Source organism: Rhinoraja longicauda, chromosome 6, assembly GCF_053455715.1.
Source record: "Rhinoraja longicauda isolate Sanriku21f chromosome 6, sRhiLon1.1, whole genome shotgun sequence".
In the NCBI taxonomy this organism is placed as follows: domain Eukaryota; kingdom Metazoa; phylum Chordata; class Chondrichthyes; order Rajiformes; family Arhynchobatidae; genus Rhinoraja; species Rhinoraja longicauda.
Window position 1 is genome coordinate 33,607,197 of NC_135958.1, and position 15,258 is coordinate 33,622,454.

The following is a 15,258-nucleotide window of genomic DNA, read 5'->3' on the forward strand; positions in this document are numbered from 1 at the left end:
TTGAAAAATTAAGGGCCACTTAACTGCATGGTAACCCTATGATAATCAGTCCAGTACTAAATTTATAGAAACTCCGTTAATGTTCCTTACAAAACATTCATAAAGCAGATCAAAAGCTGGTCTCTTGCCCAGAGTAGGTCAATCGAGGGTTCAAGGTGAAGGGAAAAAGATTTAATAGGAATCTGAGGGGTAACTTTTTCACACAAAGGGTGGTGGATGTATGGATTCAAGATTCAAGATATCTTTATTTGTCATCCGAAAAACAAGTTTTTTGGACGAAATTTAGTCACCCACAGTCCAACAATAAAAGCAATAAAATAAGCAAATTACACAACTCCAACCAACACACAAAAAAAGAAGAAACATCCATCACAGTGAGTCTCCTCCAGTCCCCTCCTCACTGTGATGGAAGGCCAGAATGTCTTTTCCCTTCCCCTGCCGTCTTCTCCCGTGGTAAGGCTGTTGTGGTTGCAGGCCGCGCCGGACGGTGAAAGGTTCGCATCGGGCCAACCCAAGCCCCGCGATCCGGGGCGGGCGAACACACTGCCACTGCACGTCGGGGCGGTCATGGCTCCCGTGCATTGAAGCCCCCGCCGGGCAGAGAAAAATCCCGCGGCCCATTTCAGGCTGCGCCGGACGGTGAAATGTTCGCGGCGGGCCGACCCAAGCCCCGCGAACACGCTGCCGCTGCTGGAGCTCCCGATGTTGACATCCACGCGGCCCGAGCCTAGGAGCCGATCAAGCTGCCAGGAGGTGTAATTGGGGCAGGGACTATCCCAACATTTAAGAAGCAACTAGAAAGACCAAGTGGACCCGTTGGGCCCAAACCTCTCCTGCATTGGTGCAGAACCCTCTCTTCCCCTACTCCCCCCTTCCTCTCCTCCCCCTCCCCTGTCCCCTCCTCCCCAAACCCCCACTCCACCCCCTCAACCCTCCTTATCCCCCCCTCCCTCTCTCCTTCCTCCCTCCCTCCGTAGGAGATAGATTTAAACTTTAAAATGTGAATAATTAAAAAAATATAACACCGATTTCAATTAAACTTCTTCCATTAGCACCAAAGGGATGACAGTGAGTAAGGTGGGCCTAAAACTGGTGCGCTATCGTGTACCGTTTTGGCTGTAGTTCAGGAACAAACAAACAAACAAATGAGAGTTTTAGTATCTAGATTAGACAGGTACATGGATAATGGATACAGGTACATGGATAGGACAGGTTTGGAGGGATATGGACCAAAGTGCTGGCGGATGGGACCAGTATAGCTGGGACATGGTGGCCAGTGTGGGCAAGTTGGACCGAAGGGCCTATTTCCACACTGTATCACTCTATGACTCTAAATGTATTGTTATATTTGTATTGTATGCAGAAGTGAATAACTCAGCACGATGGTTATGACCCTGCACCTACACTACACGGGCTCATGTCCAGTTTCCACTTCAAGGCAGGATGAGCCAACGTAGCTTTAGAAGTATGGTAAATGACTGCCATTGAGAGCGATGTTTGTGCCCCACTTGCCTTGGTGCGAGCAGCCCTTACATCCTTGAACAGTGGTTTGGATTGACAACTTAATTTCATAATATATATTTTGTTTTTCTCGTGTCAGTTCAGACTTCAAAGCAGTTAGTGAATATTATTGTTGCCTCGTGTACAAGGACTTAAGTGACTTCTTGCTTCACCAAACAGCAGATCCATTGTAGCCAGTGCAGTGGTTTGCAAGATATCTAGTTTCCTGTGTAAACATAGTAAGTCCATACAAAATGGACAAAAAATTCAGTAAGTTTATTTGTATAGGAGAGGACCATAGAAGTTGAGCTGAACTACAGCACAGGAGTGATTGAAGTAAAGTTGACTCCAAAGTTGCTTTGCTGTGTATCTAGCTGCAAAGTTGCTTTAATAATAATAAAATGTCCCTTGACACTTCACAGGAATGTTTATCAAAAGTAAAATTTGACACCAAAGCCCGGTATCGGGGCACATGAGCAACTTGTCCGTTCCTACATATCCTGCTGAGACACAATATTAAGTCTTGCTTGAGAATGGTTTTGTAAAATGTTTCCAAAAAAATCTGTGTGAGTTACTCTGAAATATGATGCTGTTAAAATATGTTTACAACCAGTATTTTCCCACATAGTCTCACTATCAATTCATCAGTTATCACTGCTATGTGTTCAGCAGCATGATCATATGCAGTTTGACTGGTTAGTTGACAACTAACATTAAGAAAAACATGATGAAATAATGGTCTCGACCCTGAAACATCACCTATTCATTTTCTCCAGAGATGCTGTCTGTCCCACTGAGTTACTCCAGCTTTTTGTGTCGATCTTCTGATCAAAATATTAACTGCTTCACAACGATAAGGCTACAATAGCCAAGTTGATTTGTTACCAGGCTAGCAATAGAGGGCCCCTGTTTCATAAACATAAGAGATGCATCCTCAAGTATCACTCCAGCAGCTTAGGAATTTAAGTTCAAGTCAATAAAATGATTGTGAAATAAAAGGATAATATCAGTAAAGGTAACCTTGAAACAAGCAGAATTTTGCATTAAACTGCCTGCCTCACTTGCATCCTTCAGAGAAAGAATTTTGCTGTTTTTACCTTGTCTGACCAGTTTTAGACCCACAACAATAGTCCTCAGTGATGCTAGCAATTGTGGATAGGTAACAATTCTTAGCCTTAACAGCAATACCAATATCAGAGGACGAATTAAAAAACAGCATGTCTACACGATGAATGACCATTTACAAACTCACTGGCAAAGTGAGGCCCACTGATCATTTAAGTAAAGGAAGAAATCCATCAAGAATGAATAGCTTGGAGCAATGTCTGGATAGAGTATTTTAAATCCTGTTCCTAAAACAGTTAAAGAATTAATAAACAATGTTTTGGAAAAAATAAACTCAGTTTAAAATTGCTCAGGTCCAATGGGAATACTGTAATGAATATGAAGATAGATGTCAATGTTTACCTCACAATAAAATGCATTGTAAATACTTATAACAGTCAACAATGCACCATGTAATAATAAGTTCATCAACTCATAAGTTATAGAAGAAGAATTAGGCCAATCGGCCCATCAAGTCTACTCTACCAATCAATCATTGCTGATCTATCTTTCCCTCTCAATCCATTCTCCTGCCTTCTCCCCATAACCCCTGACACCCTTACTAATCCAAACCTGTCAATCTCCACCTTAAAAATATCCAATGACTTGGTCTCCACAGGCCTCCACAGATTCACCACCCACTGACAAGAGAAATTCCTCGTCTCCTTTCACAAGGTACATCTTTTATTCTGAGCATACGGCCCCTGGTTCTAGACTCTCCCCGCATCCTTCTAAATGGTAAGTACAGGCCCAGCACTGTCAAACGCACATCATATTTTAACCCAATCATCCCTGGAATCTTTTTTGTAAACCTCCTTTAGAGCCTCTCCAGAGCCAGCACATCCTTCTTCAGATACGGGGCCAAAAACTGCTCACAATACTCTAAATGCGGTCTGACCAGTGCTTTATAGAGCCTCAGCATTGCATCCCTTTTTTTAATATTCTTGTCCTCTCGAAATAAATGCTAGCATTGCATTTACTTCTACTTAGGAACGTATGGAGTCAAGAGATTACAAATAAATCGCTCGGTCCATCAAAGCCACTGAAGTTCTTTGGTATGGGCTGTTGATTCCTGTGAAAAATAGTGTTTTTTCCAAATGTTCCTGATAGGAAGTGTTTTAGTGTTAACTAGACCAAGTGGACCCATTGGGCCCAAACCTCTCCTGCATTGGTGTAGCACCCTGTCCCCCCCCCTCCCCTCTCTCCTCAACCCCTCTCCCTTCTCCCCCCTTCCCCCCCCCCCTTCCCCCCTCCCCTCCCCCTCCCCTCCTTTTAAACTTTAAAATGTGAATAACTTTAAAAATATAAGACCGATTTCAATAAAACTACTTGCATTATCACAAAAGTGACAATGGTGAGTAAGGTGGGCCTAAACTTGTCACGCTATCGTGTACCGTTTTGGCTGAAGTTCAGTCACAAACAAGATAACAAACGAGAGTTTTTGTATATAGATATCATCAAGGAGTTACCGAACAAAAATGTGCTTCTCCAGAGAGAGGCCAAATGTGCCTCTGAACATACAGAGAAGCAGGTCCTGGCTTCTGATCAGCTACCTGCTATTCTATTAATTTAAAGGAGTACATGTGTGGCATGTCAAACAACAGCGCTCAAAGTGCGACGTACAAACTGAGAAAGGGAAATAGCTTTAAGAAAGGTTTATGCTACAGAAACCATATGCAAACCTCCACCGAGCTTCTGTACATTAGCAATTTATTAATAGCACATTTTGAACCTATTGAGACTTACACCATTTTCCTCCCTCTCAATGACTGTATTTATATTATTAAAAGCCTACCCTTAGTATATATATGGGGAAGCAAGCAGAGTTCTACCCATCAGACACATTATACATTCAGTTGTCAAACTTTTTTCTAAAGTACAAGGGTCTCAGATTTCCCTGGAGGTCTGTTAGTGTTTTAAATAGCAAGCCATGCTTGCAATACACGACCAATAAAATATATGAATTATGAACCCGAGATAGTTTCCTCTTGCACCATGTAGTTCAGCAACACTGCAGCATTTTCCATTGTGTTCAACCAATATTATCATATCATATCATATCATATATATACAGCCGGAAACAGGCCTTTTCGGCCCTCCAAGTCCGTGCCGCCCAGTGATCCCCGCACATTAACACTATCCTACACCCACTAGGGACAATTTTTACATTTACCCAGCCAATTAACCTACATACCTGTACGTCTTTGGAGTGTGGGAGGAAACCGAAGATCTCGGAGAAAACCCACGCAGGTCACGGGGAGAACGTACAAATATTGACCTTTCTCTGAAATTACATTTCATTTTATGCCTGATTGCTGATCATTGATAAATGTCAAAAGAAGCAGTGGTTCTTATGTTACCCCTAAAGACATAATTTTTCTCCAGTCCCACCAGTTGCCAGTGTTCCATGCTCAGTTATACAAACAAATACTAGGCTCTGGTTATATAATGGTTCCAATAACAGGAAAAACACAATTAAAAGTAACCAACTACTCCAGCAACTTCAAGCGTACGGCAGTTAAGTTGTTGTTACTAATTACGGTGCTCGGATTGTTGACCATTCAGAGATGTGACTTCAAGCCTCACTCAGACAGCCAGAGAGCCGGGTTCAATCCTGACTTCGGTGCTGTCTGTGTGGAGTTTGCACGTTCTCCCTTTAACCACGTGGGTATCCTCCAAGTACTCTGGTTTCCTCCCACATCTTAAAGACCTGCGTCTCAAGGGTTAATTGGCCTCTGAAAATTGCCCCGCTTGTGCAGGGAGTGGGTGCGAAAGTGGGATAACATAGAACTAGTGTGAATGGGACAAATATTGGCACAGAAGCAGGGATGTTTCAATTAAATACATTTGGAATAAGGTAGATTGCACAGTAAAAGTATTTTAATTTGACATGATCAGGGGTTTGGTGTTGCTAGACTAGCAGATTTTCCAGACTATGAGATGTTATTCAGATGATAGGACAATAAAACACTCCTGACTCTTGTAGGAAAAAAACCTGCAGATGCTGGTTTAAATCGAAGGTAGACACAAAATGCTGGAGTAACTCAGCGGGTCAGGCAGCATCTCGGGAGAGAAGGAATAGGTGATGTTTCGGGTCGAGACCCTTCTTCAGACTGATGTCAGGGGAGGGGGCGGGACAAAGATAGGATGTAGGCAGAGACAGGAAGACTAGTGAGCGAACTGGGAAGGGGGAGGGGATAGAGAAGGAAAGCAGGGACTATCTGAAGTTAGAGAAGTCAATGTTCATATCGCTGGGGTGTAAACCACCCAAGCGAAATATGAGGTGCTGTTCCTCCGATTTGCGCTGGGCCTCACTCAGACAATGGAGGAGGCCGAGGACAGAAAAGACAGATTGGGAATGGGAGGGGGAGTTGAAGTGCTGAGCCACCAGGAGATCAAGTAGGTTAAGAAAGACTGAACGGAGGTGTTCAGCGAAACGATCACCCAGCCTGTGCTTGGTCAACATTTTCAATCCAACATTTTCACCGCATACAACATATAATCCTCCAACATTTTTGCCGCATACAGCATATAATCGTCCAACATTTTCACCACCTCCAACGGGATCCCACTACTGGCCACATCTTCCCATCTCTATCCCTTTCTACTTTCCGCAGAGACCGTTCCCTCCAAAACTCCCTGGTCAATTCATCCCTTCCAACCCAAACCACCCTTCCCCAGGTACTTTTCCCCTGCAACCGCAGGAGATGCAACACCTGTCCCTTTACCTCCCCACTCGACTCCATCCAATGACCCAAAAAGTCTTTCCAGGTGAGGCAGAGGTTCACCTGCACCTCCTCCAACCTCATCTACTGTATCCGCTGTTCCAGGTATCAACTTCTCTACATCGGCGAGATCAAGCGCAGGCTCGGCGATCGTTTCACTGAACACCTCTGCTCAGTCCGTCTAAATCTACTTGATCTCCCGGTGGCTCAGCACTTCAAATCCCCCATCCATTCCCATTCCCAATCTGACTTTTCTATCCTGGGCCTTCTCCAATGTCAGAGTGAGGCCCAGCGCAAATTGGAGGAACAGTACCTCATATTTCAAATGGGTAGTTTACACCCCAGTGGTATGAAGATTGACTTCTCTAACCTCAGATAGTCCCTGCTTTCCCTCTCTATCCCCTCCCCCTTCCCAGTTCTCCCACTAGTCTTCCTGTCTCCGACTACATTCTATCTTTGTCCCGCCCCCTCTCCTGACATCAGTCTGAAGAAGGGTCTCTACCCAAATCGTCACCCATTCCTTCTCTGCCGAGATGCTGCCTGACCTGCTGAGTTATTCCAGCATTTTGTGTCTACTATTGATTCTTGATTCTATTCCATTAAATCTCCATCACATATTGAATTGACGACTACTTTAAATATTACGTAGCAGAATATTACATTTCCTGTGCACCTTAACTTTAAAAAGGGTGTTTGTCACAACACTGCAGTATGTTTCAAGAAACTGTGGTAACAACACTGGGTAAGTTTTAAGGGAGATCAGACAATAGAACCAGGTGAATGAAAAGGAAGAGCAGAACCCAGGCACCAGTGAATGGCAGGATCCAAAGCTCAGGCATTGTGCAGAGAGAGTGGGACCCTGATGAATAGGAAGGTCCCCGGTAGGTGGAGAGGGAGCATGGGATCTGGAGCAAATGACTGTGAACATAGTAAATATCACCCAGATAACCGGTGACTATACACAGCTGCACTAGGCAATTGCCTCACTCCTTCCTTTCAAAAGACCCACATGGTGAACTATCTACGTTTCAGATGGTGAGCCAAATGTCAAACCATTGGGATTTCTTAATGTGTAGGAAGGAACTGCAGATGCTAGACCCAGCGGTACTAATATTGATTTCTCTAACTTCAAATAACTCTTGCAGTCCCTCTCTCTCCGATCTTCCCCCACCCAAGTCGTACCAGCTTCAACGCCATCTTGTTTAGGTCTCATTGTATGTAACTCGTTTTCCACCTAGCCGACAGCTAACAATGGCCTGTTCCCATTATCATTGTTCCTTTTTTGCATATCTTTCATGCAATTGATCTATACATCTCTATATGGCCGTCTGTATCTCTCGTTTCCCTTTCCCCTGACTCTCAGTCTGAAGAAGGGTCTCGACCCAAAACATCAACTATTACTTTACTCCAGAGATGCTGCCAGTCTTTGAAATTTCTTAATATTCGGGCAGTTGATTATCAGACTTTTACTATATCAGCAATGGTGACAATTAAATTGTTACCTGCAGCAACACAACAGGCCTGTAAACACAGTGCTCATAGTTAATTTTTTTTTTAAATCAATAAATTAAAAACATCAATATTTGTGCAAAAAGTCCTCTATGCAACCAAGCCAGTTCATAGTTTAGTTAGTTTTTTGTAATGTTCAAAAGCCTGAAGGTTGTTTGGAGAAAGCTGGTTTTTGAACCTGGAGGTCACAGTTTTCAGACTCCTATACCTTCTTCCCAGTAACCATGAAGCAACCAGATTGTTACATTAAACTGTCTGCTTCACTTATATCCGTTAGAAAAAGAAATATGCTGATTTTACATTGTCTAACCAATTTAAGACTTCAGGCCCACGACAACATGGCAGATTCCTAACTGGCCTTTCAGATGCCTAGCAATTATGGCTGTGGATGGGTAATAATTGTTAGCTTTAGTGGTAGTACCAATATTCCTGAATGAATTTTTTTTTAAACGATGAACAACAATTTATGAACTCACTGGCCGAGTGAAGCCCTTTGATCATTCAAGCAAGAGAAGAAATCCATCAAGAATTAGTTGGTTGGAGCAATGTCTGAATAAAAGGGTTTTAAATCCTTACTTGACAAATGCAGGTAAAGGATTGAGCAATTTTTCTGAAAAGTGAACCATTTGAAAAAGGTCAGATCCAATTGGAATAATGAATAAAAAGACAGTGTTACCTCACAACAAAAGGCGCTGTAAATACTCATAACAATTAACAATGCGTTTCGTAATAACCCTCTGCCTATGAACTTACATGGAATGTGATACATTTCCTGTCCAAAGTTAATAAATTAAGCTTGCAATCCACAGCAGCCAAGTGGCCTTGTGGTGTAAGTTTCTGGTTGCCGTGCACAATGCTGTGGTCTACCAAAGAGTCTTCACTGAAAGAATTTTCACGTCAATATTACGGAGGAGCTTATGAATAGAGATCAGGTGTTTCTTCAGAGAGGGGCACAATCAAAAAAAGAAAATGCATGCGATTTAAGTAGAGCAAAAAAAACGCAAAGCACAACTTGCAAACTGAGATAGGGAAGCAACCTTTAAAGGCTTAGTGCTGTTGAAATCATATGCAAATTCCTGCTAAACATCTGTACTTATTAATAGCATATTATGAACCTATTAAAATATGCACTGTATTCCTCCATCTTGATGACTGTTTCTGTCATATTAAAAACATTCCATAATCACCCAAAATTCTAAGCAGAATGTCACCACTCACTAAAAGGTTGCACAGTAAACCCTCGTTATTACAGACCTCTTTATAACATTTCATTTATACCGGACTGTCTCTTTAAGGACACATGCTGGTAGTTACACTGGGAAGGCTATTGAAATTGACAAGACATTGATATTGACAAGGCATTGATATTGACAAGGCATGATATTGACGAGGCATTGATATTGACGAGGCATTGATATTGACGAGGCATTGATATTGACGAGGCATTGATATTGACGAGGCATTGATATTGACGAGGCATTGATATTGACGAGGCATAGATATTGACAAGACATTGATATTGACACAGCATTGAAATTGACAAGACATAGAAATTGACAAGGCATTGAAATTAGCAATGGCATTGAAATTGACAAGCAATCACTTCCATCGATATTCAACTCTATTGAACAATGTAACAAACAGCTTTGAGTATTTTTAGCTTGCAGTAACAAAAATACATTTTCAGCTGTTAAAAAGAACATTGTCTTTGGAAAATAAACTTGTTGTTTCACAGTGACAGTTGTTTCTCAGTGGTTGAAGCATGTCCCTTTCTCAGTTATAGCGGACAATCTGCAATAACACCATTTCCTCCCCCCATGGTTTGTTATAACGAGGCTTTACTGTACTTGGTACAGTAAACATTTTTACACCTAAAGTGCCTTACATTTTCCTCGTAATCTGCTTATGCTTTTGACAGCTTGCATTTCCTGCAATAGACTGCCAACAAAATAAATGATTCCATACAATATGTAATTTCCTCCTGCATCGTGTAGTTCCAGCAATACTCCATTCCATTCAACTTACAGGCAACTTCCTCATTGTTCATTACATATCTGAGTTTGGGCTTATGTGCAAACTTTGAAATCATGTCAGTTGTTCCAGAATCCAGATCATTAATAAATATCAAAAGAAGCACTCGTCCTAATGTTATCCCAGAAGACATCATTTCCCAACAGTCTGAAAAACAAGCCGTTCACTCTCACCATCTGCTCTCTGTCTCTAAGCCAACCTCACAGCCACACACCAAAAATCCGCAGAGCAACACCTCCGGTAGAACAGTTGCCTCACAGATCCAATGATAGAGACTCCACCCTGACCTCCAGTGTTGCCTGTCTGTGTGGTGTTTGCATGTTCCCCGTGTGAGAATGCGTGTTCCTCCAGGAGCTCCAGTTTCTTCTCCCATCCCAAAGATCTGTGGTTTGGTAAGTTAATAGGCCACAGAAAGCCATCCACTGTGCATGGATGAATGGAGAGATCTTGGATGGGCATATGCAGAAGATATGAAGGGTCCAAATGGGATTGGTGTAAACATTACTCGATGGTTGGCATGGACCCTGTGGACTGAGGCCTGTTTCTGCACTATCTCACTCTACGACTCTGTGGGTATAAACTCTATGAAGTTAGCCCAAGCAGATTACTTTTTATTACATTTATGTTGCCTTTCTTTTAGTAACCAAATCCAAGTTATTTTGGTGTCATATTATCAAATGCCTCCACTAATGATATTAAAGAAGGCGTTTGAGCTGTAAAGAAGGCATATGTGTAGTAGGAAGGAACTGCAGATGCTGGTTTAAATCCAAGATAGACACAAAATGCTGCAGTAATTCAAAGGGACAGGCAGTAACTCTGGGGAAAAGGAATGGGTGACGTTTCAGGTCGAGACCCTTGTTCAGACTGATGGACGGTATGCTTGCCTTCATCGGTCAGGGCATTAAGTATAAGAGTCAGAATGTCATGTTACGCCTTTTCAGGACTTTGATTGGGCTGCATTTGGAGTATTGCGTGCAGTTCTGGTTGTCCCCATTACAGGGAGGGTATGAGGCTTCGGAGAGGGTGCAGAAGAGATTTACCAGCATGCTGCCTGGATTAGAGAGTATTACCTACTTTATATCCTTCTAAACCTTTCCTATCCATAAGACATAGTGCACCTGCTGTGGAAAGACACAGCAGATAGAGAGAAAGAGTTCCCATTGGTGGAGGAATCAAGAGCTAGGGGAACTAGGATAAAGGTTAAATACAACCAAAGTAACAGGAGAACAAAATGTTTTTGTACAGTCAGTGGTTACGATCAGGAATGTATTACCAAGGGAAGTTGTGGGGGTATTTTTAACGATAGCACATAGAAGAGTCCAGAATAAGTATATGAAAGGAAAGAACTCGTAAGCTCTCACCTGCCAGCTTTTGGCCCATATCCCTCTAAACCGACCCTATCCATGTGCCTGTCTAAAGGTTTCTTAAACATTTCATCCAATCTATTTTTTCAATTGCTTTTTCTCTTACTTTAAGTTGTAAGCTAACCCCTTCTTTAGTGAGGGCAGATGGAAAGCACATATTTAACATCTTAGCAAAGACCTCAAATTCCAAAAGACCTTTTTTGGTCCTCATTGCCTTATCTTCCCTTTGAGAATCTCTTTATTACACATATACTTATAAGGATTTCAAATTCTCTGTTTATGTTGCCCACTGATTTACTCTCAAAGGTCCGCTTTGCCCTTTTAATTTCCTTGTCCTCTCCAATCGTTTTGTATTCAGATTAGCCATAAACTCTGCACGCTTCAAAAGACTGCTGCTTTTTCTGGTACATTTAATTTTAAAATCTTTAATTAACGAACCAGCTACAATTCCGAATGGCAGTTCTTTCTTTCTTTCTCGGGTAAATGTGTCCTTTCTTAATCGAAATCATCCCCTCTCAGGCCATTTACTGTTTCACTGTAATTCCAAATCATCCAGGCCAATGAGCATTGGAATTAACCCAAGTTTTGGTATTTGCACAATAGTTATGGTCTTTTCCTTTCCCCTGACTATCCTAAACTAATGATTGTTGTCTTTTGACTGGTCTCCTTTTGAACAGTCTTATTTCATTTTCCTGAAATAGATCCAGCATTATTCCTTCCTTCATCCTCCTGTTCGAAACTTTCTGATCAAAATGTTCCTTAAATATAGTTCCAAATGCCTTCGGCACTGTTATTTTCCCAATCCAATGTGAAAGATTGGGAAACTGAGAGTTCAGGGGAAAGCCTCATGAAGAAAGAGTTTTTAGAGTCCCTTGCTTCTGGAGAAGTACTGCTGGATGTCCATGCACTTCCTATCATTCCAGTTGTTCCTCAAGCTAAGAAACTCAAGGCTTGAGTTTCAGCAACGGACACTACGAGCACTGGATCTCAGCTGTCCAATTATCTTGCCGTCCTCTACACATTTGCCTTCATCTATATATTACCTTCATGTATATATTTATTATTTATGTGGCACATGTTTTATTTAATGCAATTTAAACCTCTTTCATATGCGTTTTATCCACTTATTTAATTTTATTTTTTTATATCATTTCTCATTACATTTGATATTTCTTTACTTGCTAGGTTATGTGTTTGCAACCGGTTTAAAGTACTAAGCACCTCCTTCCATCTGTGCATATACTTCCCACTCTCACCAAACGTTTGCTTTCATTTTACTCAGGAAGCCAATCGACTTGGCATTCACGATGATTTAGCTCCTTGGGTCAAAGCTCTGGAGTAAGATGTGTAGAGTTAAAGCTTTAATATGCAGCATACGGTTGGCATCTGGAGCACTGGCTCCAATAACTGCAAACTATGTTGAGGACTGCATTGAATAAATAAGTGACTTGGATACATTTTTTAAAGTTGAGCTTCTTAAGAAACCCCTTGTGCAATACTAAATACTCTGACAGTAAGGAGGGCGATTCACACGTCCCAACAAATAATTGTGCATCAAGTTCAAGGAAATGTAATGTTCACACAGTGTTTAAATGGGCAATATTGTTTTCAAATAAAGTTGGCATTAATTTTCTTCCATTAATGCTAATCTGCAAATATTAACAAAGCAATGGTGCTGTTTCGGAAACTTAATTTGTGAATACCCAATAACAAGCAAGTAACAACAAAAAATATTCAGACGACATCAGACCCTAAGGGGGGCTTGATGGTCTAAACGTTGGGATGTTTTCATTAACACAAGAAAGAACAAGGGGACATAGATACAAGATAAGGTAATGATCATTTAAAGGTGAGGTGCCCAGAAATGTCTTTTCTTAATTAAGTTTCACACCTTCAAGTCTTTGAGAAGTGGGAGGAGATCAGAGCACCCGGGGAAAACCTACAAGGTCACAGGATGAAAGTGCACACTCTACACAGACAACGCCTGTGGTCAAGATCGAATGAGGGTTCTTGGTTCTTGGTCCTCCAAAATATTCCAAATGGAATTTAAACTGATCTCTGATCAGGGTCTCTGATGCCGTGAGGCTGCACCAATGAGGATTATTGTGGGGGAAAGGGAAGAACACACCCACCTCCATTTTATATTGCTATACGTTGTGTGGCCATTCTACCATGTTGCAAGTCCAATAATTGTCCACATAACTGCACTAATACCAGACTCCAACCATGTTTGTTTCATCAAATAATGGAAATTTCTGCCGCAGAGGTGGACAGCGTGACTTGAGTCCCGTGTCAAGGGTCCTGACCCAAAATGTCACCCATCCTTTTTCTCCAGAGATGCTGCTGGACCCACTGAGTTACTCCAGCACTTTGTGTTTATCACTGTGTATACACTGACCACGAATGGACTTTGAGTTATCTTACATTCCAGATCTTCATATCTGTTATGAGAGACCTTTTTGGTGTAGTGAACTCAAGTTGTTACAAGCTACTGGTTGGAAAGTGGCCAGTGTTTTCTTTGTAGTACAACAGTACTGATAAAAAACTTAAGTTGCGTTCTCAGCCGTGCTTTGCAGGGGGTTCTGGAATACCCCCACATGTTGGGTGAAATCAATTCCTCTCAACTAGCCCCCAGACCCTTCAGCCAATTAACTTAAACCAATGTCTCAAGTTACTGACCACACCATTAAAGGAAATGGCTCTTCTCTGTCTAGGAATTTTATGCAGCCCAATAAAATCTCCCTTCTGTCTCCTTTGCTCCAAGAAAGCCATCCCAGCCTAGACCGCCTCTCATATCCTCATGCGATATCTCAGAGGCCCAAGTCTCAAACCCAATCTACTCCATTGCATCTCGAGTTCCCATCTCAACATGGGGACCGAACCGTGCAACACACACTGACCTGACCAGTACTTGACAAGTTATAGGAGTAGAATTAGGCCATTCGGCCCATCGAGTCCACCCCACCATTCAATCATGGCTGATCTCTGCCTCCTAATCACATTTTCATGCCTTCTCCCCATAACCCTCGACACCGGTTCCAATCAAGAATTTGTCCATCTCTGCCTTAAAAATATCCACTGACTTGGCCTCCACAGCCCTCTGTGGCAATGAGTTCCACAGATTACCTACCCTCTGACTAAAAAAGTTCCTCCTCACCTTTTCAAAAGAGCGTCCTTTAATTCTGAGGCTATGACCTCTGGTCCAAGACTCTCCCACCAGTGGAAACATCCTTCCCACATCCACTCTATCTATGCCTTTCATTACATTGCCTTTCACTTGCAAACAATACGCCCATCTCAAAGGATATGTGCAGCATTCATCGACGTCTCTAATATGGGGTCGCACTTAACGCCAGCCCCTTGATCGGTCAACTATCAACGGTGAACCTTGCAATGGTTATCATCAAATCCAACGATTTAGGCAGAGGCGAGCAAAGCTGGTGGGTTTTGGGAGGTCCTGGTGGAGTGCACTTGGAGTGGAGAGGGGGGGGGGGGCAATGGTCTGAAATAAGGATGGGACAGGAGTGGGGTCTGTAAAGTGAGATACTCACGGACACCCTCGATCTTGTCCGCCGTCCTGTTCCAGGAGAGCTGCTGGGTCTCCATGATCACCTGCAAGGTTCTCCTCTCGGGCTGGCACTTCCTCAGGCTGAACACGGTCATAACGGCACCCAGCTCCAAGGTCCGCTTCAGATGGCTCTTGTCCGGCTCCGACATAGCACCCAGCCCGTCCCTGTTCCAAGACATTGCTCCCCAATCTCTCTATCCCTCGCACTCTATCTGCACAGCCTCTGGTCTTCAAGCCCCACTCCTTCCGACAGTCACTGAGAATGCAACCAGCACCTTCTCCCCTGGCCGCCGCAGCCTCTCCCCTGCACGGCGAGGTTACAGATTAACTTGCATCGAACACCATGGTCTGCAAACTTTGTGCGGGGGGGAGAGAGAGAAGCACCTTTCTGCTCACTTTGCACACACACATACACACACATACACTGGGGGGGGGAAAGGCGTTCAAGGCTACACCG

The 15,258-nt window shown here is 42.7% G+C and overlaps 1 protein-coding gene across 2 annotated transcripts in view; it reads right to left on the reverse strand.

The window, feature by feature from the left end:
• plcg2 (phospholipase C, gamma 2) overlaps nucleotides 1-15,258 on the reverse strand; it is a 203,409-nt gene that overhangs the window by 188,009 nt on the left and 142 nt on the right. For both annotated transcript variants that reach the window (XM_078400761.1, XM_078400762.1), the window contains exon 1: nucleotides 14,785-15,258. This exon is cut by the window's right edge and continues 142 nt beyond it. In XM_078400761.1, the coding sequence (XP_078256887.1) occupies nucleotides 14,785-14,980 (196 nt within the window). In that variant the 5' untranslated portion in view covers nucleotides 14,981-15,258. The remainder of the gene's footprint in view (nucleotides 1-14,784) is intronic.